The sequence below is a fragment of the Hyposmocoma kahamanoa genome, unplaced genomic scaffold, assembly GCF_003589595.1.
Source record: "Hyposmocoma kahamanoa isolate Upper Pololo Valley unplaced genomic scaffold, ASM358959v1 180, whole genome shotgun sequence".
Lineage (NCBI taxonomy): Eukaryota > Metazoa > Arthropoda > Insecta > Lepidoptera > Cosmopterigidae > Hyposmocoma > Hyposmocoma kahamanoa.
The window spans coordinates 1280234-1306794 of NW_020653711.1; the positions used below are offsets into that span (position 1 = coordinate 1280234).

The window sequence follows — 26561 nt, forward strand, 5'->3', positions numbered from 1 at the left end:
TTGACCCTGTACCATAATCACAATTTATATCGAAGAAACTTTGAACACAATCGGTGCACCGCGAAGCCGCTAGAATATTTCGTAACCTCCCGTAAGTTGTTGTAATCAAAATACCAGTTTGTGATTTTTAAACAAATATATCCTCATTTATGTCTATTATAGGTTTCATATTTTAAAGTAAACGTAACACTGAGTGATTTTTTAACTTTTAAATATGGAACCCATAATATACATAAAAAAGGATATATTTAGGTCAACAAGCAAAAAATTATATTTTGACTTACAACTTACGTGGGAGATATCGATTTATGTTTTATATACTTATCTTTTTCTAGATTTGATCTTATAACCACATCTTTATAATATAATATAATGTTTTTAATATAACGTTAAGCATTGCAAAATATAATATGGCCGCATAACATCGGGGACAGTGCCATTACGCGTAACTAGCATTTAATTATGAGTTTCCATTTCGGTAATTTAGTGGCCAAATCAAATACGCGTAAACGCCGTGGCAACCAAATTAACGTGATTTACGAGAATCTATTGTTATCAGTCCGTATATAACATAAAATAATGCTTAAATATGCAAAAATGAAAATCGTACCCATTGAAATAACAAAGTACCTAATAACGTTAGATCCCTGTGAAATTTGGTTTGGTGGTTACCAATGCTACATACGCGGATTTGCACAATCCCCGACGATATGCAAAATGACATCTTTTCAGGAGAAAAGTCAATTCAACACGACAACACAACAACAGCGGCAAAGTACGTATCTATATTTAGTTAAATACAAGATTGATAAACGCCCATGTCTCTTCGATATAAATTGAGCTTTACCAAATAAAATTATTTAATAAAAAAATATAATAAATCGTTGTTTGTGTTATAGAAAACAAATGCAATGCAACAACGAATCACTTATGCCTATGTTCATAATATACAAACGTTTTAATGACTATTTCTAGTGTTTGTACAATTTTTTTTTAGTAGCTGGTAATACCAAAAATAAAAATAATATATAACCAACTTGTTGTGATACAATAAGGTTCAATTTACATTGCTACGGAATGGACTGGAAGTGAATTTTTGTAACTATAGCATAATGAACTTTGTGTAAGATTAAGAAGAGATTTTTTGCGCAGTCTCAGAAATCCCCACAGCTACTGTATCATTGTAGTTAGTTTGTACATTACACAATTAACATAAAACCCATTATACTTTATCGTATGTGTTAATTAAGAACTAGCATATCGACTGTGAACTGGCAACCGGTACTACCTCAATTTTGACAACTTTACAGGAAAAAATCATAAATAATCCTGTAAAGTTGTCAAAATTGAGGTAGTATCTTGTTTAAATAAAAATACGTAGCATACACACATACATGTGTAATAAAGATATTTAAAAACTACGTATTTTGATTTAACAAACCAGATGCTATATAAATGACGCGAACTGTTTTTTCTTCAACCTGTAAAGTTGTCAAAATTGAGACAGTACCGATTGCCAGTTCACAGTCGATATGCTAGCTCTTAATTAACACATAACTACTATTTACTTTATTTTTATAGTCAGGCCCAATCAAGTGTGCTCTCAGTTTTGTATGAAAAGGGTATTTTTGTAGATAGGGAATACTAATGTTGTCAAAATTGAGATAGTACCGATTGCTAGTTCACAGTCGATATTTAAATTTTTTTAGGTTGTTTTATTGTTTTACATGTTACTTTATATGCCCTTCTTTGCTATGTCCTTCTAGGGTGTCATATAATAAGGACCTATATGTTATTTAAGACCATTGTAAACTTTATATAAAGCCATAAAGTTCACAAAGGTCTTGAATGGAATGATTTTGGTGTTTTTCCATTGTGTTTTGCTGGATCTTAAATGGTTAAACTTAAACGTATTTTACTTATCTACTCGCGCAAATAAAGCACTAGGATTAATCAAGTCAAAAACAGAAACTATCGACAAAAACACAATTATGTCCATTATTTACCCAACCAGAGCGTAGAAAACCTCTTTCAGTAACAAACAGAATCTCGTAATTCGGACTAAATCAAAATATCGCAATATTATTGGTTACTGAGACATAGTTCTTCTTCGCTCCACTTCGGTACTTAATGGGAGTAATTTGAGGTGTATTTTTTTAGCGAGGAACCAATGAAATGTTCGACTTGGCAAACGGTAGCAAGCAGTACAATTTTACTATGATGTAGGGAAATGTGTACGTGGTTTTTGAAGCCGTCAGTTGGTATTTATTATAACATACATACATGTTCATATCGTCCAATTAGGCCCAGCATAAATCGACTGAGGGAAAGGCAGAGGAGATTAAATTTATCAATGTATATTTATGCTATTTCAATTTTGAATTTCCCTCTGCATCTCAGAGTATCGAAATTTATACCTTACATGGAGTTCTCAGGTTTTCGCGATTGTTACAGATAGGAAATGTAACTATTTTTACAATGTATTACGGAGATTTTTTGTGAAATAACTGTACTAGTTTTTATTATATTATTAATACAAAGATCGAACACATAGAAAATCTTTTTCGACTCGATGGACTCACGATCATACTGCACTGTAGTATTGTTCTTACCAACTGAGCTACGGGTCAAGTTATCGAGTTGTCGAAATTGTTTGTACTGGATCTTTTGGCATTCTGGACTGCTAGTAACATCTAGGTAGAGATTTTAGTACCTTCTTATACACTGATAAATTTAATGTTCCCTACCTTGCAGGCCACCGGTTACCGCTGGCTCTTAGAGTGAATACCTCGTATGTTTTTTGTTATGTAATTTTTCAGGCAAAAGATAAAAATGTGGTGTAAAATACAGCATAATAAACACAATAATATTTAAAGTTGGCAAAAATAAAATTCGATCCTGCTGGATTCGAACCAGTGCCGTCACCATACCGTGTCTGATGCTTTTCCAACTGACCTACGGAACGAACCAGCAGACTACGAATTTTTCTATATGCTTGTTGCAGATCTTTAGATTTTGATTTTTTATAACTTTTAACTAATTAGCATTTCAATTACTTAAATTATACATATTTATGAATGAACGAACTCCAATAAAAATCGGTGAAAACATGTAAAATACACAATAAACATATGCAAGGTTTTCACTCTGTGGCGATGATATGTAGGTATTTTTTTTCTATATTAAACCAGCTAATTTCTAAAATAATCATAACATAAACATTACTAAGGCACTTTCGATTAATACAAAATTCGGAATGCTTTATTTGGAATACAATGCTAAATTACACATTTCACAAAAATGATTACGTGAATAACGTGTGTATTTCAAATTGTTGACTTGATCTGTAATTTCTTTGTCTAATTTGAAGACAGTCTTAAATTAGATAATTTCTATTTAATTAACACAACTATAGTGATAATGGGGAGAGCTCGTAATTACATATATAGTGGTATTTGTGTATTTCCAGAATTTGTGGATGTATTTGTGATTTTTATTTTATTATCTCCACTCCTGTTGCAAAGATACTGAAGTCCACAATAAGGAATATATTTATTTATATTAAAAACAGTTGCGCACAGACTCACATATCGAACTGTTTATGAAATGTGCAATTAAAGTTTTGTATTGCTTATTAGTCATTCCACTTTAGTACCTATTTCATACGGATATAAAGCTGACTTTAATTTGATAAAACCTATCTAATTACTAAACACGTTATAAGTTTGATTAATAAAAGAGTAATTACATTCTAAGCATTGTTTTTTTAAATACAGGAATTGACATATACGACCTTTATGTAAAATAAAATTTTATTCAAGACAGCTTAAGACTCTTTTTGTAGACCAACAAGTTATTGTTGGGCCCTGACATACTGACACCAGTATTCATTGTTCGTATTGATATGTAAACGATACTAAATCTGTATTTCGCTACATGGCGTGGTCCATAATAACTTGGCAGTCTTTCAATTAAAATATAAAATTACGTAATTTATTGCATTGCTGGTAAATCTCTATCAATAATTAAAAACAATGTATAATTTCAGTTTTTAAATACAAAATCGAACACAACACCATGTGACTACTTCAAATTAATATTCTCGGTACGTGTAGCGTAAAATCGATTTCTCAATAAATTGATTAAAATCGAGTGAATCTGTTTGTATTTTGAACTCAGGGCGGAGTTATTCTAGTGATGCAAATAAAGGAGCCATTCGCGTTGAGGGCCACACACTAATGTGCACTTACAAACTGTAAAAATATTCCTTTGAAAATATAACCTGTTGTTTACATAAATATTAATTAAATCAAAGTGACAGCACTTTGGTGTGTGGCAGTAAGAAGATAAAAATCGATTTTGCAATCGTAATGTAATCGATATTCATAGGAGACTAAGCTTGCTGAATGACCTCTCTTTAAACAGCTGTAGGCACCAATTGCAGGGCGTGGTGTTATCTGTAAAATAAAAACAATATTTATTTTAGAAAGAGTTTCATTTTTGGGAACGAATATTCTAATGCTCTAGGGAGGATTTTCTCTGTAGTGGACGGGCGACAGATAATAGCAAAATTGAGCTACGTAATTTTAGCGCTACACATTACTTGCGGAACTCAACTCTATGACAAAATGGTGATCTCTAATTAGCAAAAATTGTAAGGCGTCAAGATTACGCTGAATTTTAAAAAATGTGGCGCTTGACGATTTTGAGGATGTTGTCTATAAAATAGATCCGGAACGAAAATAGCAATAGGAAATTACCACACTTAGTATGTGTTTACGTCTAGGTCCGATCCGTATCAGTTTCGAATCAAGAGGGACTGCGCACTTAGTCCGAAAACGAGTATTCGTATCGTCATTTTCGCGGACCGAAGTAACTACAATATTAATTGTATTATCGCTTGCATACTGCGTACGACCCGGGTCGGAACTGGCGGTGGGGGCCGCATGGAGAGAAGGAGCAGGTATCGACACATATGTATATAAAATGAAAACGAAAATCTTACTATCTTGTCTTAGTTCATCGTAATTATAATAAAATGTTCCTCTGAAAAATTAGTTCATCAGGAGAACGTCTTTTTTTTAATGTCGTTTTTTAAATCGATAATACGAACAGCCCTACGTTGAATAGAGTCAAGTGATCAACGTCTACCCAAAACTCTTTACTTCTCCAGCATTAAAGACGATTGAAAGGACACATAGTTAACGAGACTTAAACGCTGCAAATAACTCAGCACCAGAATGGCCATATTTATGAATCTCTAGGTGTACATACGATATCCATATTTTCTTGGATTCAGATCGGACGTAGTACGCATATTATTGACGCGAAATTAGCTTGAGTCAGTCAAAAAATGCTTTCATTTCTGTGCAAAAAGAAGCGAAAAAACATTGTGCGATTTTAGTCCACACACGTCCTTAACAAAAAGTAAATACGTTGGTCACATTTTATAGCTTGCACATAATATTAAAGCCACGTGATTGGTCAGTTAGAACTTCTTATAACGTGTACGTGAAGGCTATTCATCACCGAACAGAGAGGAAAAGACTGTATCGGGAAAAACACCTGTTACCGAGTATTTTTCCAATAATGGTTATTTACTGGCAATGAGCATCAATACCAATAGCCACAGAACAATGAGTACAGTAGAAATGCTTAGTTTGTGTGGCATGTGTGCCAACAGTTCGTAAAGTTCCGCTTTCGTTCGTAAAACTTGAGGTCAATTGGCCATTTTCGCTTTGTACGTTATGGTCGTGTCGTAGTCAACATCGTAGAAAAATACGTTATTTCGCTACTTGAGAGTGCAAAAATGATAGTTGCACTTGTAATATTACTTATGGTGGTGTTTCGTACCATCATTAAGTCCAATTTTATTTATTTTTATTAAATTTTAAATTTTCTGTTTATCGTAATCATTTTTTTGTTACAAGAAATAAACCTTGTGCCGCTGCAATATGGTAGCTTCTTTTTGGAGAACTAAGTAAACATCTCAAATTCGTTGTCGTTTAACTGTTACCCGCTAGATGCACATTGATTTAAATTTCAATATAAAATCAAAATTTCGTAACTTCCAATAATACGTATTAATAATATTGAACTTTCAACGATATGCCAACGGCATAAAGTTTAAATTATATTAACAGTTCAGAATTTGTTTTTTTTTTAATTAGAAACTACGACCAATCATTATCAAGATTTCATAGCATTTCAAATGATGAATGTGTGAGTTTTGGCGACAGCGATCTGATTGTAATCGACGCCTAAGGCGCTTCCATTGTCTTTTTTCTTCTGTGCCTATCTATCCTTAAGCTATTCAGATCTCAAGATGTAACCGTATACGATAAAACGATTGTTTTTTCGGTTACCAGTACTTAAGTTTTTACTTGTATATTGTAAATTATACCTTATAAACACTAGGTTAGTGCTCAAATATGCACCGCTGTCATTCCCAAATAATTCCCACGTGCTACTTTTAGAAACAAAAGTGCGTGTTTAATCCGTGCATCTGTTTGAAGATCGTGTTAGCTCTGAAGGTGTCTTCCATAGAATAGGAGCCTCGAGACCGGCAGTTAGACATATATTATTTATAACAGAGTATCATACACACCTTGGCCCATGTCTCACTCTCATCATGTGCGCCATTTCCCTTCGGTCTACTTCGTCAGCGCTCAGTTGCAGCCCTGCCACCAGTTGCATAATCTCTCGCTCCTTCTTCAGTTCTTCTCGACCTGACTCCACCTGGAATAGAGACAATTCATCGTTTGTTAAACCTGTAATTTGAAACACGTTACATAATAGAAATAATCTCAGTACAGAGTACTAAAAAAACAGACCTCAAAAGTACATGGAATTACATCTATTTGCCAATTTTTTCTTGAAATCGGTTATCGGAAAGTGCGCAAGCCCGGATTTATCCCCTAGTTCGCCACTATACGGGACTTGACACAGGATATAATAAAAATCGGTTGTCACTACTCAAAGTATATTGAGAGAGAAAAACGCCTTGAATTGGAGAATAGTAAAATCAACCATTAAAATAATTGCTCCTTATAACAAAATTTAGGCACTATTTATAAAAATGAATCTTCATACGCGAACTGCCACCCTTAGAGATGGATGATTTTCTTCAAAATTAAATGGGACCACTATGGAGGTACCCTCTTTCCAACAAAAAAAAAGAATCATGAAAATCGGTTCACAACTACCGGAGTTATCGCGTAACATACATACAAAAAAAACATACAGTCGAATTGAGAACCTCCTCCTTTTTTGAAGTCGGTTAAAAAGAAACTTTACAACATTGAATTACTGTCTCTGAGATACAGGTTCACCTAGTCTAAAAGACATGGTCGCCGATTGCAATATCATGTTTTATTGACAATTAGAAATTTTGTGCTTCTGTAATTTGCGAAAAAATTAAATTATTATTAATTAAATTTTTATTGAATTGATATTCAATTATTTTATTTGTGAAAGTACTCCACTAGTTTGTTATAATTATTAATACAAAGATCGAACACTCAGAAAAAATTCTTTCCCGAGCGGATCGAAGGACTTTCTTATTATTATTATTATTATTATTAATAATTAAATTATTATTGTTATTACTACGTTTGAAGCACATTTGACTCTCGCTATTTTGAAGATTTTCTATGTCTGCCGCCAAGCAGTAATGTAAGCATTACTGCGTTCCGGTATTGAAGGGTCAGTTTGCTTGTGAAATTACAGACATACGGTACTTATCACATATATTTCAGGGTGACAGACGCGGGGACAGTGCCCATCAGATCTTTTCACTTTAGGACGCGTTCCCATTATATCGTAACGTTTTATTTATTGTTGAACGGCTGTCGCGTCTAGCCTGTTCCCATGTCACAACTATCTGTCGTAACCGTGTCGTGGACGTTTATTTTATCGTTGAGCGACTGTCGTATCTAGCTGTTTCCACTAGATCGTGATGACAATTTATCGGTTCACGGCAGCCTCCTTGTTGTTTGCACGACAGAATCGTTTGAAGTTGCGATTGTCTGTTGTCACATTTTTTTCGTGGCTATTTATTTATCGTCAGACGACTGTCGTTCTAGCTCAAACCAGTTTAATCGTGTTGTTCTATGTGTGAATAACTTCATTTAAATATACAACCCACAACACTTTAAACTGCACGACTATCTGTCGTCACGACATAATGGGAACGCGGCCTTAAAGTTCTGAGTGGCACTGCAACTGTTAAGCTATGGTCTTTGGTAGACATAAAAATGCAAACATAAAACATACGAATTTTTAAGTAACTGTTATACTCCATCGTAGTTATAAAACGATCACATTATATTGCAAGTTCTCTGTTGAATGCAAATCAAACTTTCTATCATCTACAAGTATATCACAGATAGCGTAAACTGGTTTGATCGATTGCAACTACAACACGTAACTCATGGCGTAACTTAGTATTATGTGTGGAGAAAGACATTAATTTCCTTATGCACGTACATGTTTTCTGCAGTTTGTTATTAAACGGAAGTCTGCGGTTGGGTTGATATGTACGTCACATGCTCAGGTCGACTTTTCCGACAAAACTTGTACCAGTTTTATAAACTTCGTAACGCGATTGACTTCTTTAAGTCGAGTCACTGGAGAAGCGAGAAAAACTGTTTTGCTAGTTCAAATGGTTTAGGTTGAAAGGGTTGTAAAAAACAATAAGGACCAATATAAGAGATTACTCGGTTCACGTAAATTTATTGTATAAAGTAAAGTTGAAGCAAGGAAGAAAGGCTGTAACAACAAAAATAGTACAAAAAACAGGTACAATATTAAAAAACACTCCCTACTTAAATGCTACGAAACATGTGTGAGTCAGTAAAGAGCTTACCCCGAACGGGTCGTATTTTCCAAATATTAGTTAAGTTACTTGATTTGAAACATATTAGATAGGTTACAAGGTTAAAAATCGGAAACCGGTAAACGAAGCAAATTAGTGGTAAAGACGAGCAGGACTGCTCGCTTCAAACGTTAAGTAGAGAATGACAACGGAACGAAACAAAATGAGAATGGCGAGGTAAAGGAATTAAAGAACGATTCAAAATTTGAAAATAAATGGCCAGGAACCAGAGCAAAGGTCATAAAAAGGCGGGATGACGAAGAAGGAGGTCGCATCGTCACAAATAATTTACTATTAGATACCGTTATTTTCAAAAAAATACGATACACCTAAAGATATTGTCTTAAGAATGTGCTAATATCATAAAAAATTAAAGTATAATATAAAATCCTGAAAACAGGCTACAATAAAAGTCGGAAATGAATTATTTAAGAATAGAATAGATATTCTATTCTCTTCTATTCTATTCTCTAGATATTCTATTATCTAACTTTGCACATCATTTTTTATATGGGGATATTTCTCTTTAAGAGTCTATACTACTAAAGCTCGAATTCAAATTCTTCCCGTACTAATACAATTCATTTTACTTGGGTTGAGCGACAGGGACATTTATTTTTTTACAAATTAAATTGAAGCCATTTGAAAAATGTATATAATTTACTATACGTGTTCTATTTATTTCAGTTGATATAAAAAAATATATTGGTATATGTAAAGTAAACATTTATAGGAATCGTGTTTTCACACCGTATAGTAATCAGTGTATATTCTCCATTTTACTATATATTTTTTCCAAAGCGATTGATTCAACACTCTCACTGTTATGCGGAATAAACTAAAGCCATTTGAGGTGATATAGACTCTTGATTCCTATTATACAGAGAACCTGCTAAATTTTGGCTTTCAACGGAAGCCCTATTATTACTATTAAATGGACATTTATCCCAAAATTTAAAATTGCCCAGTGGTTTAACGACACGCCGCCGCCCGCTGCCCTGTCAATCGCCATCGGGCGCATGTCGACGTCGGATCTGTGGCAAATTTCTCCACCTGTCCTTATTTTATTCGTATTAATTTTTACCGCGCGAATTCTGGGACGTGAGAAGCGACCACCTCCTAAAATTTCGCGAACACCTCACCTCCTAAAATTTAGGCTCGGTTTGAAATACCTCGCTATAAGATAACGTAGGAATATATTCTATCTTAAATAGAATTAAGTATTTAATATTTATAAGCTCGTTGTGAAAGAGTTAATCTGTTAGCGAGAAGTGTTACTATTATTATTTGTTTCGTTTTGACACACACTAATAGCCCTGCACTAGCAAAACCCTGTATCGCTGGTGCCATGACACACACATAGATAGACAACCACAAAGTACACCCAAAGTCACGAGAGAAATAAATGTATGCCATATAAATTTTTTTTTTATAATATCAAGTGACGGGACGAACGAGTCGTGTGCCACTCAAAGCTTTAAATCGCAAAGATCTTATGGGCACTGCCACTGCGCCCGTCGCCCTAAGACATAAGTTCACAAGTCCCATGTACCTGTAATTTCGCCAGCACCCGTACCCTTTATAAACCGAAACGCAGTAATACTAAACGTGACTGCTTGGCGGTAGAAATAGGTAAGGTAGCAGTATATCCTGAAAGAACTTTTAACATTGTGAAAAGCTGTCACTATTATTTTTTATCAAAATTAATTAATTGATTCAAAGGCACAATGATCCATTACGATTAAAAAAATCGATTAAAAGCAAACAATCGTGCATCCCTAATTCCTACCTGTAAAGTCCCATGGGACTATCCCTGTTGATCTGAAGAAAATGTTTTAATTCGCATTGTTCGTATTCGTTCGGCAAAAGCATTTACAACAGAAGAACTATTCTTAATAACTCACTTTGATATTAGGTCGCCAAGTTAAATTTTAACCTTCGCCGTATCGTGTTAATAGATTCATCACATTCCTATCACCGTGTCTATTGCGTTCCAATCATTGGCTCTCACACCGACATGGCAATGTAACACGCTGCGCATGCGACATTTCACAACGTAGCGTAGGCGCACAGTGGGACGACCCGTACGAATTGCAATCATTGTAAAGGGCTTTGAATATCAAACGAAGTTGTGAATTGACACACCGCGATTGTTGTGTCTCTTCATCGTGTGATGTAATTGTACAACATTAAGTATACACAGGGTTATTTGTTTAAATTACTTACAACCTTGCAGGTCTAAATTGCTAAATTCATAAACAATAACTTTTTCCCCTCACTAGCTCGGAAAGGCTTTCTTTCTCACTAGAAATCTGCGCTCAAGCGCGTTTTTTCCGCCCTGGCGTGGAAAAGATTTTTGAAATTCGAACTTGACGATGGACTGTGGTGCACCTAACTTTTTCTTTCGATGAAAAAAAAAACCTAATGATACGTTCAACTACGCCATTTGTCGTACATTATTTATGTAATATAAATCCATTGATATATTTGTTTATTGTTGACATTAAATTGACAACGATAACTAATTTTGTTTATTAAAACTGATTTGTTATAGTTGAACTGTTTTTCTTACATCTACCATTTTCCTCGCTACAGTGAGGTGAAAAATTGTGTGCTTTGCAGCCTTGTATAACTATTGTTCAAAATCCAAGCACGCAGAAGCAGTATAGTGATAAACATCTTTTCCCTTGGGATCTCTATCTTATCTTTAACAAACCTGTCTTTTCCAAATAATTCCCTCAATTATTCTCCATCAACTGAATAGTGAGCGTTAAAAGTAACAAAATACTTTAAATTTGGCCAGTCCACGAATTTTTTTTAAAATACCAAATGACTGGATGAACAAATCGTGAACCTAAGTGGTAAGCTACACGCCTGTCCATAACAGCTGCAGTGCCACTGAGAGCTTTAAACGTAAAGATTAGAAGGACACTGCGACTGCACTTGTCATACGTTGACAAGTCCCAAGTACCTGTAATTTTACCAACACAATTACCCTTCTAAACGGGAACGCAGTAATGCTCACATTAGTGCTTGGAAGCAGAAATAGGTAAGGTGGCAGACTTCCCTGGAAGAACACTTTCACAAGAACCTCTACTGCTACTAAATCTAATTCATATAATATTTCAATGTCCGCATCAGTTTAGCAGTCGTTCTGAAAGTCGTACACAAAACCTTCCAATAAACGTTGAAGTTTTTACTATCGAAATGCAATCTATGCAATAAATGTGAAATCAAAAATTACTTCAACATAATAAGAGAGCAAAAACAAGTTTTCTACACCCATAAATATAATTAACAAATGAATGCATTCATAATTAATATTGTTCATTACACCGTAATGACACTGAGGAATTTTGTTAAATTTCAACATGATATTAATTTTGTTTAAACGAGGCACCTGACCGCAGTGCTGTGAATTAAAATAACTAAACAGGCATGCAATATGGCAGTTAATCATCTTGCTAATGTTTGTTCCAAGTCAAAATCATTACACTGAATATATTACGTAATACTTATACAAGGTATAAGAAAAACTGTTCACTATCGTATAGTTAGAAACGTTATTACGATGTATTCACAACTCTGTCAACCGTGGCCAAATAGTTATATTTTAAAGAAGCAAAAAGGATTTTAATTGAGATTTAGTACATTCTGTATTAAGGGCGGTAAGAAATTATTAACGAGAGTTTGTTAATGAATCGAAGTTTGTAATTTTTACCGACCGTGCTACATGTATGTTTTTCATCGCGTTTGCGAGAAAATAAATACAACGATAATTTATTTGTTGTACGAATAAATATCGTTTCACGCAACATTTACGGATTTTGCAAATATCCGATTTTTTTTTAAACAGATTACCATAATTCTTTCTAAAATGTTATAAAAGGCACAGACAGACACATGCAGACACGATATATTAGATACAGTAATATTAGATATAGTATAATTAGATAAAATAAAAAAAATCCTAATTTTAAGAGTAGTGCAGCATTTGAATTCACAAAATAAATTTAGTTAAATTGCAAATATTTAGGGTCGTATTCTAGAACTCTACTCAATGCTCAAGTCAGGATTGCAATGGAAACACAAGCATTGGAAATACGACCCTAATGGCAGGTACTTGAGTATGATTTCGAGTGCTTAAACCATTCTCAAATCCTGACTTGAGCATTGAGTAGAGTTCTAGAATACGACCCTTAGTTTTTTTTTTATATTTGAAGCTTATGCGAAATACATTCAGATTTTTCGACCATAAAAACTTTTTGCTTAATCGTGGCGTATAAGAGAAGTACAGTGTAAATAAAATAAAAAAATCTATTTACCGCCCTGGAACGGTAATGCAATGAAGAAGCCCGTGGGCATAATTTGTTCTGATACTGTTTACGAGCAAGTGTGATGAATAATTAGTTATGAGTTTCTTACCACGTTATGACTGCTTTTTATTTTCCCGATATTTCGGAACGATTACCAACCATGGAACTCACTCTCACTGTTGACTGAGATGGTAAAGTCGTCAACCAATTATGTCTAATATTAATGAAAACCACCCTATTTTTTCACTATAGTTACAAAAGTTATTAATTAAATATCTTATTTTTAAATTTACAAAGGACATTCCATATTACGCTACATTATATTTTCTAAATTTATGTTTTACAAACTTAAATTTATTACTAATTAATAATGGAAATTAGCATAAATTAAAACATATTAATTAGTACTGCAGTCTTATGTCTGCTTGGGATTTTTTATCAGAGGAAATACTGGATCCCAAACTGGTGGTACGGAGAAACCGTGTTCCCTGTTGAAATTAGGATGTTTTTTAATTTCAACGGCTTCTCGCAGCATCTGGGTGTAACTATCGCGAAAACCTAAGAACTCGATAAATTATATGCAATATTTGTTTTACTGAAAGTTTATACTACTCAACGAAATTATTTATGTATACTTTTTGTTGTTATTACAATTTATTAATTATCAATTACAATTGTTATACGTGTGGCGCACTATAAGTTTCCGGAATGAATAAGAAAAAAATACTATAAATGGTCAGAAATGAATTTATTGTTTCTCAAAATATTCTCCGTTAACGTTAATGCACTTTTTCATACGAATCAACCAAAATTGAAGACATTTATGCCACTCCTCCGTGACAATCTCAGAAACATATTTTTCATACTCTTCGACAGCCTCTTCAGGTGATCAAAATCGTTGACCGCGTAACTGGTTCTTAATTTTTGGAAATAAATAAAAGTCACAAGGTGCCAGGTCGGGACAGTACGCGGGATGGCTCATAAGGTCAACGTTGTTCACCTTCAAAAATTCATTTGTCTGTCTGGCCGTGTGAGAACTGGCATTATCGTGGTGCAAGATGATACGGCGTTTACGGTTATTTTTACGGAGTTTGTCAATAACTTGCGGTAAACAAATGGTCGAATACCAATCACTATTCAAGGTACAACGATTCTCTAAAGCAACAGTAGCCACGTGTCCAGTTTTATTAAAAAAAAGAAGCAATCATCCGTTTAGAGGCACATTGCATGCGCGCCACTGTGATTGGTTTCGGCTTATCTCGAAAGACCCATACGCTCGATTGCTGCTTTATTTTGGGATCGTATCTCAATCCATGTTTCGTCACCTGTTACTATGTCCCACACCAAATTTGACGCCCCTTCATTGAATCTGGTAAGCATGGCATTGCACCAAGTGACGCGATCCGTTTTTTGAGCCTCAGTCAAATTGTATGGGAACCACCGAGAGCACAGCTTTTTCACACCCAAATGTTTTTGTAGTATTGATTGTATTTGACTCATGCCTATGCCTAAAGATGCCCGAATCTCATGGTATGTCACATTCCTGTCTGTTTTGATCATTTGGCGCACAGCATCGAGGTTTTTGTTGTTCACAGCAGTGAACGGGTGTCCATCACGAAATTCGTCACTGAGATTCACACGATCGCGTTAGAATTCTGCAAACCAGCTATAAATAGTCGTCTTGCATGGTGCTTCATCGCCAAATGCAGTTTGAAGCCGAGCGTAACTCGGACTCGGGTAACTCGAAGCTGAGCTGTTCAATTACACTTAAAGTCGTAGAAAATCATACTATGAAAATTTTCACGAGTTAAATCCATGGTGATGTAAACAACCAATTTCTAAAATGACGCCACAAAGTAAAAACAAGTGACAGATGAAACGAACTGTATTCTACAGCCAAAGAGTTCCAATTTCAAATGTTGTAATTACTTTTTAAATATTGTTGTAAGTGGCCAGTTCCGGAAACTTATAGTGCGCCCTATGTAATATATTATATATTATATTATATATAATATAATATATTATATGTAATATATTATCCCATGAGTGAAATATCGTTATACCAAGTGAAAATAGATCATTTATTGTTATGTCCATCATTACACGCCTCATATTTTAAGTTTTACTGTAGCGTTTTCTATACGTAACCTCTCTGACAGCACGTAAAAATACCAGCTATCCAATACATCTTAGACGAGGAGGTATTAACATTTAGTATGGAACAACTCAATTTATGGTTTAACTAACATGACCATACGTCCCGCTTTGAGCGGGACAGTCCCGCTTTTAGGCTTCGTATCCCGCTGTCCCCAAATACTTAAAAATGTCCCGCTTTCACAAAATACAACGCATAAATGGCGCAAAAGCAAAATATACGAGTATATATAGCCAGCCAACCAGACATCGAGCACCAGACAATACAAGATTAGTTCTTTTTTAAATTTTTTATTCATTAAACAATTTTGTTTTTTTTTTAATCATTAAACATTTCATAATTCATTCTCATCAGTCATCATAAACATGTGTTTTATTTGTAAAACAATAATTAATATACAGGCGTCCCGAGAAAGGTTTTTGAGGGAAAAAATAATGATCACGTTAGGTATAGCCCGGTGGGAGAACGGTTCAAATCCCTGCGGCAGCGTGTACTTATGACTTTAATTTCTAGGTTACGTAACTTTATGAATGTTTATTAGAAATACCTTTCGCTAACGGTGAGGGAAAGCATCGTCATGAAACATGCATGTCGACAAAGATTTACAACTTTTGGAAGACGTAAGTGCCCAACTTGTATCGAACTAGCGTGCGGACTTAACACTTTATGGCATCGAGTATATAACCAGAAATAGAGACGAAATGTCATTTAATTTGTTTGAAAACTATTCTGCCAAATCATTACTCTGACCACTGCGCTCCGATTGGCCAGCTCCAATTCGAAACAATTGACGGGTGTCGTCAATTGTTTCAATTCAAATCGATCAGATTAACTTGAGCTTTGCTATAATGGACGAAAATTGCACAATTTAATATTTAATTACCGATGAAATGTGATTCTGTTTGTTTAGTAATTAGATGTTTTGCTGTTTTTGCCACATCACCGAATGGAACAGCCCCATTGTTAGAGATGTTATCTTTATTACAATAAATACAAAAGTTATTCACTACCGTCGCATGTTACGTTACTAAAATCAAACTAAAATCATAGTGTGTAGGTTTGTGGTTCGCGAGCTTGCCGCGAGCGGAACGCGTGCGGTTCGCAGTGAGACGATGATAACCAAGTACGCATTCTAGCGAATGAAAATTGTACACACTAGAACCTCGTTGCTGTATCTGTCACGTTACGGTTACAGCTCGCTAATGACTACCTGCTTTACTGAACTGATCAATCACCATCTTAATCAAACCTGTTGAAGATGATGATGGAATGGCTTACTTTTTTCGTATAACTGGCCCTGTTTTTTGGGAAAGAAAAAAGAGACTCTTCAAAATGAAAGAGAACACAATGGTTGGCAAAGTTGACAACGGTTGCACTAAAGTATAATCTACCGCACGAAAAAGAGATGAACATCGCTTGTAGGTATTTAACCAACAGTCAGATAAGAGGACTTCTATAATAATAATAATAATAAGTTCTATGATAAACAGTTTCGATACTTCCAATGGACACTACGCTAACTTAATTTTTGGATCTGTTCTTCTTTTTCTTCCACAAAATTCGTTTTTTTGCTTTTTTTTTTCAAATTTTGTATTTTGTTCCTTTATTTTTATTTCACAAAATTCGGGGAGCATAATATTAGTAAAGGAATATGGCTGTTTACAAAAATAACAAAAAATGAGCAAAAAATAAAGTTGGCGTGGTGCTCATTGGATATATCGATATATCATTTATAAGAATCGCAAATAAGATAGGCCCTAGAACTGAACCCTGAGGTACCCCAATATCAGATTGTGTATACCATGTACCATACACTTATTATTAATATTGTTTAGCAAAATTATTTGTAGGCTTGAGTTTCTACCGACTTCAAACATTTTCTATTTACTTAACAAAACTTGTGCTAATGTACGAGCAGGTATTTGTACCTATGCGAAACACGTACAAGTAGAAGCCTGATTGGGTATAGTTTCCTCTGTTGGAAAGGAATAAATAGATACAAATAAAGTGTAAAAGAAGGAGACAGAACAATATGATTACGAAATGGATATAGGTGCTTAAGAACTGTTTTATAAGACAATGATTAAACATTCCACGAGCGAAGGCTATTTGAAAAGTCAAGGAGAAACTAGATTCATTGCCCATCATTAGCACATTACTGATCAATAGTAATTGATTTTAAGAAAAAATATTTAATTTTTTATGATATCAAGTGACGGGACGAACAATTTAAAAAAACAGTTGCAATGCCACATAGATCTTTAAATCGCAAAGATCTGAGCGGCATTCACCCTAAGACGTGAGTTGACAAGTCCCATGTGCCTCTAATTTCACCAATATTCCTACCTTTCAAAACCGGAACGTAGTAATGCTCATATTACCCATTGCAGCAGTATAGTGGCAGCAGTAGGGAAGGTCGCAGTACTTCCCTGGACGATCTCTTTCTGAAGGATCACTGTTTTTTCTAATCTAAACAGTTATTTGTAAATATTTTTTTCAGGCAAACGAATGTTTCCGGCTCTTTACAGATTTCGGGAAAGCCTAATGGCTCATTTATACCGGGTCATCTGCTGACCTTCGGCAGACTGCTTCGGTGCTGCTCTGCCGAAGGCGACGCTCCCAGTCGCTTCGATTGACTTCGGCTGTAAACTACCGTCGTCAGAAAACTGACTATTTACACCGGTGCCTTCGGTGGGCAAGCGAAGGTCTCCTGACAACTTGGTGTAAATGCGCCGTAAGAACTCTATAAATATTTTAAATTTATTTGGTAATATTTTTTTATTAATTTAATTATTAAATACCATGCTGATGAGTCAATGAAGTCGAATGAACAATTAGCATTCCAAAAATTCTGACGATAGACGATATTCATTTGTTCGTGATAATAATGTGTCAGAACGACACCAATTATCTGGTCTAGAAATAGAGAATTGCGTGTACTATGTACATAGGGCTGAATCTGCAAATTTATAATTTTCAGGAGAGAGGGTTAAAGATTCTACGAAACAAATTGGTTGATGACATTTTTGTACTTAAATACGAGAGTTATGGACTTTCACATAGCGACGGTGGAAATTTGCAATGTCGCAACGGACATTTTGTCGTAAGGGAAAATGTCTCTTATGACAAAATATCTTCAAACCACTATCGATATAAGTATATGAATTTTGCTGACGTATCTAATTTTGAAATGTCATAAGGGACATTTTCCATTACGACAAAATGTCCCTTACGACATTTCGAATATGGTCGATATACATAATATGTTTCATGTAGTTCGTATTATTTTTAAGACTTTCCTATGATAAAAGCATTGTTCTCGTATGATAACATGCGACTTTATTATGGTATAATAACCAAGGTTACAAGTAGCATCTTTAGAGTTCATAATTTCAATGGCCAGATGGGCGAGTAATAGCTGAATAATAAATAGTATATATTTTACTTCCTCATTCTTCGTTCAAGGGAGTTACGGAGCATGCGACTCCAAATATGAAACATGAAAGCTGGTGGCCATGAATTGCATTTTTTCCACACACCGTACGTCGTATCTACTATGTATACCTTCTTATTAATGTGTACAGATATTTGTCAATTGGTTTGGCATGCGCTTATCTGATTCTTATTTATTATAGTTGCAATGGCACTAAAAATGTGGCCCCAAGCCGCGTCGAGCCCACGTGTTTAATGTACCCCAAAATCCATCAGAATAAGACTAGACTTCAGTAACAGTATAGCGCCTTGTGTAAGAGTTCGTCTAGAGAAGTACTGCCACCTTACCTATTTCTGCCGCCAGACAGTAATGTGAGCATTACTGCGTTCCGGTTTTCAAGGTTATGGGTGCTAACGACATTACAGACACACGGGACTTGTCAACTTATGTCTCAGGGTGACTGGCGCAGTGGCAGTGCCCCTCAGATCTTAGCGATTTAATGGTCTGAGTGACACTGCAACTGTTATGGACGAGCGTGTCGCTTACCATCAGGCCCACGACTTGTTCGTCCCGTCCCTTTGTGTCAACAACAAATACCAAGACCACCAAATTGTAGCGAAACCAAGACCGACCCTGTAAGATTTTAGCAAGAACAAGATATATGCATCTCTCTACTGTACTGCATCATACTGTGTAAGCTCCCAGATAACAAATCTCACATTAAGGTATAATAATAATAACGTTATGAGATAGAACCACAGCAAAGACCTGATCTCAAACTAGGAAATTCCCTATATTTCACACTTATACGGCCCGGAATACCCAAACCAGAACCTAAGAAATTAACGACCACTCCACAGCTACTCTGTATTAAAACATGTTAATATTGCACAATACACGTCTTGTATATTTTGTAGCAGTAGAGCTTCTTGGGAAAGAATTCGTCCAGGGAAAGGGAAGTACTGCCACCACACACACCACCATACATATATCTGCCGCAAAACAGTAATGTAGCTCACATTTTGCTGCGTTCCAGTTTTGAAATTACAAGCCCGTGGAACTTTTTTAATTTTTATTGAATTGATATTCAATTATTTTTGTGAAATTACTCCACTATTTTGTTATAATTATTAATACAAAGTTCACTTAGACACACACGAACACTTAGAAAAAAAATCCATCAATCCGGCCGGATACGAACCTTATAAATAAAAATACACGTGGAACGTATAATATATTTCTATTTATTAATTAATATGTTTATGTAATGTATTAATAACGTATTTATATTTTAACTTGTCAACTTATGTCTCAGGGAGACAGGTGTAGTGGCAGTGCCCCTCAGGTCTTTGCGTTTTAAAGCAGTATCATAAAAAAACACAAATGCATAGAACATAATTAAATAAATACAAACAGATATCTACTTCGTAAGACCTACCCGGGTTACTTCTTAAACAGCCACATTTAAGAAACATTAGCACTCCCACGCAATGCAAATATAGCACGCAACAAACAGCGTGCCTGAATTGTAAAATGCGTGTCAAGCGTGTGGAAAATCACGCACTTTGCAAATTTGCTAATTATTAATCATAAGTCGCCAATTGCCACTATGCAAATTTATAGGACTGACAGATTATGTGCTGTATTTAAAAAAAAATTGTTTATTCTAGTCGCATATTCAGATCAAAGCCACCATATTATTGTATCATCATCAGGTTTCTTTAGTATGACCAAATTTCAAGTCGTTCAGATAAGTGGAAGAAAAATAAATACATGCTATGGCTGAGATCCCTTCTTTTTTTATATCACCAAATGACGGGACGAACAAATCCATGACAGTTATAGTACCATTCAGAGCTTTAAAATACAAACTGTGTGCCTGTAATTTTACCAGTACTAACTGGGAAAGAGATAATGATCTTCAAACAGCTTAACAAATATTCATCAAATATGACTAAAAACCTATCCTGATTATTAACCGTTCGAATAGAAGAAAACGCTTTGAGATACATCCAATTGAGAGGTACAATACCACATACAAACATAAACACACAACAAACTCCCTCTTTTTGTGTCATGTTTAAAAAATAGCAAATTTGATATTTATGTGAATTGTTGAGTACCCGTATATATATGGTGAAATTACAGGCACATGGGTCTTTTCAACTTATGTCTTAGGGTGACGGGCGCAGTGGTAGTGCACCTTTGCGATTTAAAGCTCTGAATGGTTCTGAAACTGCTACGGACAGTATCGCACATAGCATACATAACATAGCACGACATGTTCGTCCCGTCACTTGGCATAATAAAAACAAATCTTACTATTGTAACAAAAGCAGAATACAAGTTCTTCATTAATTAGTGTCAAAATTTAACACAGGTTTTTTTTAATTCATCAAACCGGTTTTAAGATTAATTTGGAATATTATAGTCGTTAATAACGTAGAAGCAATTCTTTTTTCGTTCTTTAATTATTCGTCATTCATTAATTTTTAAAATTTTAACTTCGTTTTTATTACGTTTCATTCTTTGGTTTTTACTTTTTTTAATTACTTTTTTCTCTTTTTTGGAATTATGAGTGCATTACTTAATTGAAGTTATTAGTATAATAAAAGTCACTATTTGGCTACAGAAATATCTCAAATAGGGCTAGATGGTGTAAAAATAACACCGAATAATATAAAGAGTTTAGCACTACAGTCTTTCAGTCGATAAAACAGGAAAACAAATTAGTTTAAACGATTTTAAAGAGATGTCGCCACGATGCTCGAAATTCGAAATTGAGAACACGAGGTATAAGTACATTAGCTTTATAAGAAATATGACGATTGTTCATGTTACCCCAACTTTTGGGGGAAGAAAAACGTTAGCGCAATTTGCACATTTTGGGCAAATACATCGTATGAATTTAATTTACCGTAATAATTGTTAAAACATGTGTAGCTGAGAAACAAAGGCAAATTTAGTGTACTACAAAATTCTTATAAGACTTTATCTATTTGACTCAAAATAAAGTATTTCCCTCTTACCCCATCTGACTATACCGTTACAGCTATTTTTTGTAATACGTGCTCCATGCATCCTGTACGTGCTCGAACAATAAAGATTTTCGGACAAAGTTTTGTTTCATCAACATGCCAACAGTTGGTGGAGTAAAAAAGGCAACAAAAACTATGAGGACAACAGAAATCCGAGCGGTAAGCTAATACCGCTAGAAAAATATCGGATACAGTTCGATATTGACGTTTGTAGGTCACGCGGTTCGGCCCATTCACGACGCCCGTTCAAGGTTATAGCTTTCTCGCGATCAGCTGGACAACTCCTTGTAGACTTTTTACTCCTGGTAGCAATGCGAAGTAATCAGATTTATTGCGTCACAACAATTATTATACATGTATTAGGTAGCCTAATGGTTTGACCTACTACCTCTCAACCAGAGGCATGGGATCGAAACCGGGCAGCACCTCTGAATTTTTCGGAATTTATGTGCGAAATTTAATTACGATTTCCATAGTCAAGTGGCTTGAACAGCGGTTGTCATGGTCTTCAATCCCCGGCCCGGCCCGAATAATGTAGAAAAACTGACGTTTCTATATTTTCTTATGATCGAGTGTTTGAGGTATCGTCGTAGTTTCCGATTTCCATAAAACAAATACTTTAGTTACTTGATTTTTTCGTACTGAATCATAGAAGCGATGCTATTGGCCTACATTTTGTCTTTGACAGTATTTATAGTGTTGGTGAATTACATGTGAGTGTGTTGGGAGTATGTGTGAGAGAAGTGTTTATTGATAATACTAAAATATGACTACTTACGAATCGATACAACCTCAAACGGCTTTTTTAAATAATATCAAGTGACGGAACGAACAAGTCGTGCGCCTGGTGGTAAGCTACACGCCTGTCCATAACAGCTGCAGTGCCACTCAGAGCTTTAAATCGCAAAGATCTGAGGGGCACTGCCAGTGCGCCCGTCACCCCGAGAGATAAGTTGACAAGTCCCATGTGCCTGTAATTTCACCAGCACCGTTACCCTTCAAAACCGGAACACAATAATGCTGACATTACTGCTTGGCGGCAGAAATAGGTAAGGTGGCAGTACTCCCCTGGACGAACTCCTACACAATGAGCTCTACTGCTACTAATTTAGACGTATTTTTAAACAAATTTTCGCAAAGGTACTGTTTTTGATTTGACAGTATAGTAGAAAAGAGTAGCTACCCCTGAAACTTGGCTTTTCTGGTAGTCCCTGTGGTATTTATACTCTCGCGAAGCTACACCATGTCTAGGTTCTTTGTTATACATATGTAGAATTTGGGTTGTAGTGTACTATTGATTTGGAATACAGTGTTTTCTTTTTGTATTTAAATAAAGAGAAACCCGAAAAGTACGTTTGTCTTGACCACAATAGCAACGTTATTTTATGTTACAACAAATTAGAAAACGATACTGATAACCCAGAAACAAAAACTCGTGTCCCGGTGGCCTTTACCCAACGCATAATATTAGTATAGCCATGCAACGGGGAACGCTGCCGTCATCTTGGGCACCTTGCTGCGGGGACCCAATTTTATTCATATAATTTAATCCTACTTTTAATTTCTAGCATTTAAGCTTACGAAAATAGTACTTACATAACATAAAAAACACGTATTTACACGTGCTCAAACTAAAAGCATTGTTTTAAATAGAAATCCTAAAGAAAAAGGAATGAAAACAATATTCTGTAGCAATGGAATCAAAACAAGTCTACTCGAGTTTATGGCTTTTTAAACAATACGATACATTTGCAACAACAAAAATGTAGAGGAAAATGGATGAAACCAAAAAGCATCAAGTTACGAGACCAACTGGTTTATTCTCTTGGCTCTACACACAACGCTGAATCTTAATTGTTCGTTACATACATGTGGTTACACAAAGATATCCATTTTATTATTAAAATCAAATTTTATCAAAATTTTATTATTATTATATCTACTTTAGACTCTCGCCACTCCCAAGGCCTAAAAAATAATTTTTAATTTTAATTTTATATATGATGTGGTTGACTATACTATAACTATACCGACTAAGAACCGCCTATTTCATTATAAAAAAGTTATCGCCTCATTTCGTTCTAACAAAGATGTAGCCTTATTACACAGAAGATGCGAAATAATTCTACTTTAGTAAATGAATAAAGGTTGTTAATAAGTATATGCCCAGTTAGAGACCGGTGCCATGCTTTTTATGAATGTATAAATGAAATATTCTTTATTGCACTTAAAATTACAATGACAACACCTAACAGTAACTTAAGTATAAAAATAGTAAGTTGATGTGCAACAAGAGCCTGATTGTTATGTAGTAATATAGAAATTTTGGGATATGCAAAAGGCGTGCAAAAAAAGCCATACGTAAGCCACATCATAAGTGTTAATAAAAACATATACGTAGATTATTATACATACTACATATACATATACTACTGTACTACATTGGCAAAATTATTTAAGTGAAAATGAAGCAGAAATTTTTAAATAATGATGATGGCACTAGTAGTGAATTTAGACATCAACTTTAATGATATTCTTATCTTAGCATTTCAGTCTTTAAACAAGTATGAAATTAAAATTTATTTTCTATTATAAATCTATATCTACTATAAATCTCTATGAAGAAATCTGAAATTCGTACAATCATGTCGAGACGTAGTTAAAAAAAATAAAACCACATTCAACGACAACAATAAATCGAAAAATACAATTTCCTGTAACTTCTTATTGATTTTATTTGGTGGTCCGGTGTCGTGGAGTCTGGCGAGAAAGTAAAATACACAAAAAAGTGGTCCGACGAGTTTCTCCCGCCAAAACCGAGAGCAGTGACCGATTGACACTCGATAGATGGGGTATGTGGTTAGGGTTGGCACAAGTTCAATTTCAAAAGTATATTTGTGGGTAATTTTTCGTTTTCTCTACTTAAGGTAAACCTGTAAATAATACATTTTTTTATTAAAACTTTACAACGGGAATGAAATTAATGTAATAAACCACATCTAGTATAAGCAGTGGGCGTAGTCTGAGAGTGCAGCTTGGTTGCGCTTATAGTTGACTACTGAGATCATGTTGTCTGTTATCATCGAGTATGGAACCAGAAATAGAGACGAAGTGTCATTAAATTTGTTTAAAAACTATTCTGCCAAATCAACTGCGCTCTTATTGGCCAGCCCGAATTCAAAACAATTGACGGGTGACGTCATTGTTTCACTTCAAATCGACCAGTTTAATTTGAGCTTTGCTATAATTGATGAAAATTACATTTTTAATATTTAACTACCGATAGAATGTGATTCCGTTTGTTTTAATTACATGTTTTGCTATTTTTCCCACACCACCGAACAGAACAGCACCCTATTGTTAGAGATATTATCTTTATTATAATAAATACAGAATATTTTGGAATATACGGAGACGTACACTCAGGTCAGTTGTTGGCGCTGTACTACTTCAGTTTACTAATTTGTGATTTCAGTTCAAATGAGAGGTGATATTTAAAAGTGATATAAGACCCATTTACCTGATGAGTTGCCAGGGCTGGATGGCCCTGATTTCGTTTCTATTTCTGGTTATATACTGGATGTCTGTTATATTAGAATGCGGGTAAAACTTGATTAATTTTTAGTTAAACTACAAAATAATCCTTCCTTGTATTTTTCTCTAAAAAAAATTGTAAATTATTCTCTGTTTTCTCGTGTAAGTACGTTACTTGTAATTATTAGTGAGAAAAACCGAAATCAATTGAACAAAAGTATTCTGAAAATTACCCTTGCCCAGGTTACTACAAAAAATAATACAAAAAAAAAAACAAAATAACGTACCTCAGGTCACATCTCAATGTACGTTAAGGTTTAAAGTTTCAAATGTTTGTCGGTAATTGTATGAGAAAGCTGTTTAAACGACTGTGCGTGTTTGTCTGCTTAAACTTGCACACACGCTCATTGTTATATTTTAGTAATTCACATTGTAAAAATGAATGGATGTTTAGTTGTAGTATGTATAAACCTCGATCTTGTTTCCCGTGTCCAGTTCTATGCCAACTCACATAATGTACCAACACTTGCGTACATCTAGCAAGGTGGTATGATACTGTGATTCATCGCGCTTCTTTTTCATATTCAAAAGTTTTTCTCTTATGAGCATTGACTTACAAATAAATGGACGATGGGTCTAATACAAAAACCACGAAAAAAATGTCCCAAGTCAACCTATTCGAAATTTAAATTGTAATGTCATCGCAGTATCGCGCTGTCAGTCGAACAAATGAAGACTAAAGCGGAGTGTCGCGCTCTGTATACGATTTTAGCGCCTTACAAGTGCGGACACTTTTTAGCGCGGATCCGACGTCCATATAATTGTAAGTCAATGCTTATGAGTGAAGTAATCGCCAACAGGTGGTTTTGAGTTCCTGATTCTTTGATTATCTGATTTAAATGACTTGGTCTAGATCTTCCTTCGCTACTTCAAAAGAGTTCGTCCAGAGACCTATTACCACCTTGCCTATTTCTGCTGTCAAACAGTAATGTGAGGATTACTGTGTTTCGGTTTTGAAAGGTGCTGGTGAAATTACAGACGCATTGGGCTTTTCAACTTATGTCTCTGGATGACAGGCGCAGGGGCAGGGCCCCTCGAATCTTTGCGATTTAAAGCTGTAAGCGGGACTACAACTGTTATAGACAGGCGTGTCGCTTACCACAAAGCGCGACTTTTTCATTCCATCACTTGGTAACGTAAAAAAAGAGTC

The 26561-nt window shown here is 35.0% G+C and overlaps 1 protein-coding gene across 1 annotated transcript in view; it reads right to left on the minus strand.

Moving 5' to 3' along the window:
* Window positions 1–1463: 1463 nt before the first annotated feature.
* LOC113225982 overlaps window positions 1464–26561 on the minus strand; it is a 69613-nt gene continuing 44515 nt past the window's right edge. Inside the window, exons 2-3 of the mRNA XM_026458476.1 lie at window positions 6608–6738; window positions 1464–4457 (exon numbers count right to left, since the gene is read on the minus strand). Of these exons, the coding sequence (XP_026314261.1) occupies window positions 4454–4457; window positions 6608–6738 (135 nt within the window). The 3' untranslated portion in view covers window positions 1464–4453. The remainder of the gene's footprint in view (window positions 4458–6607; window positions 6739–26561) is intronic.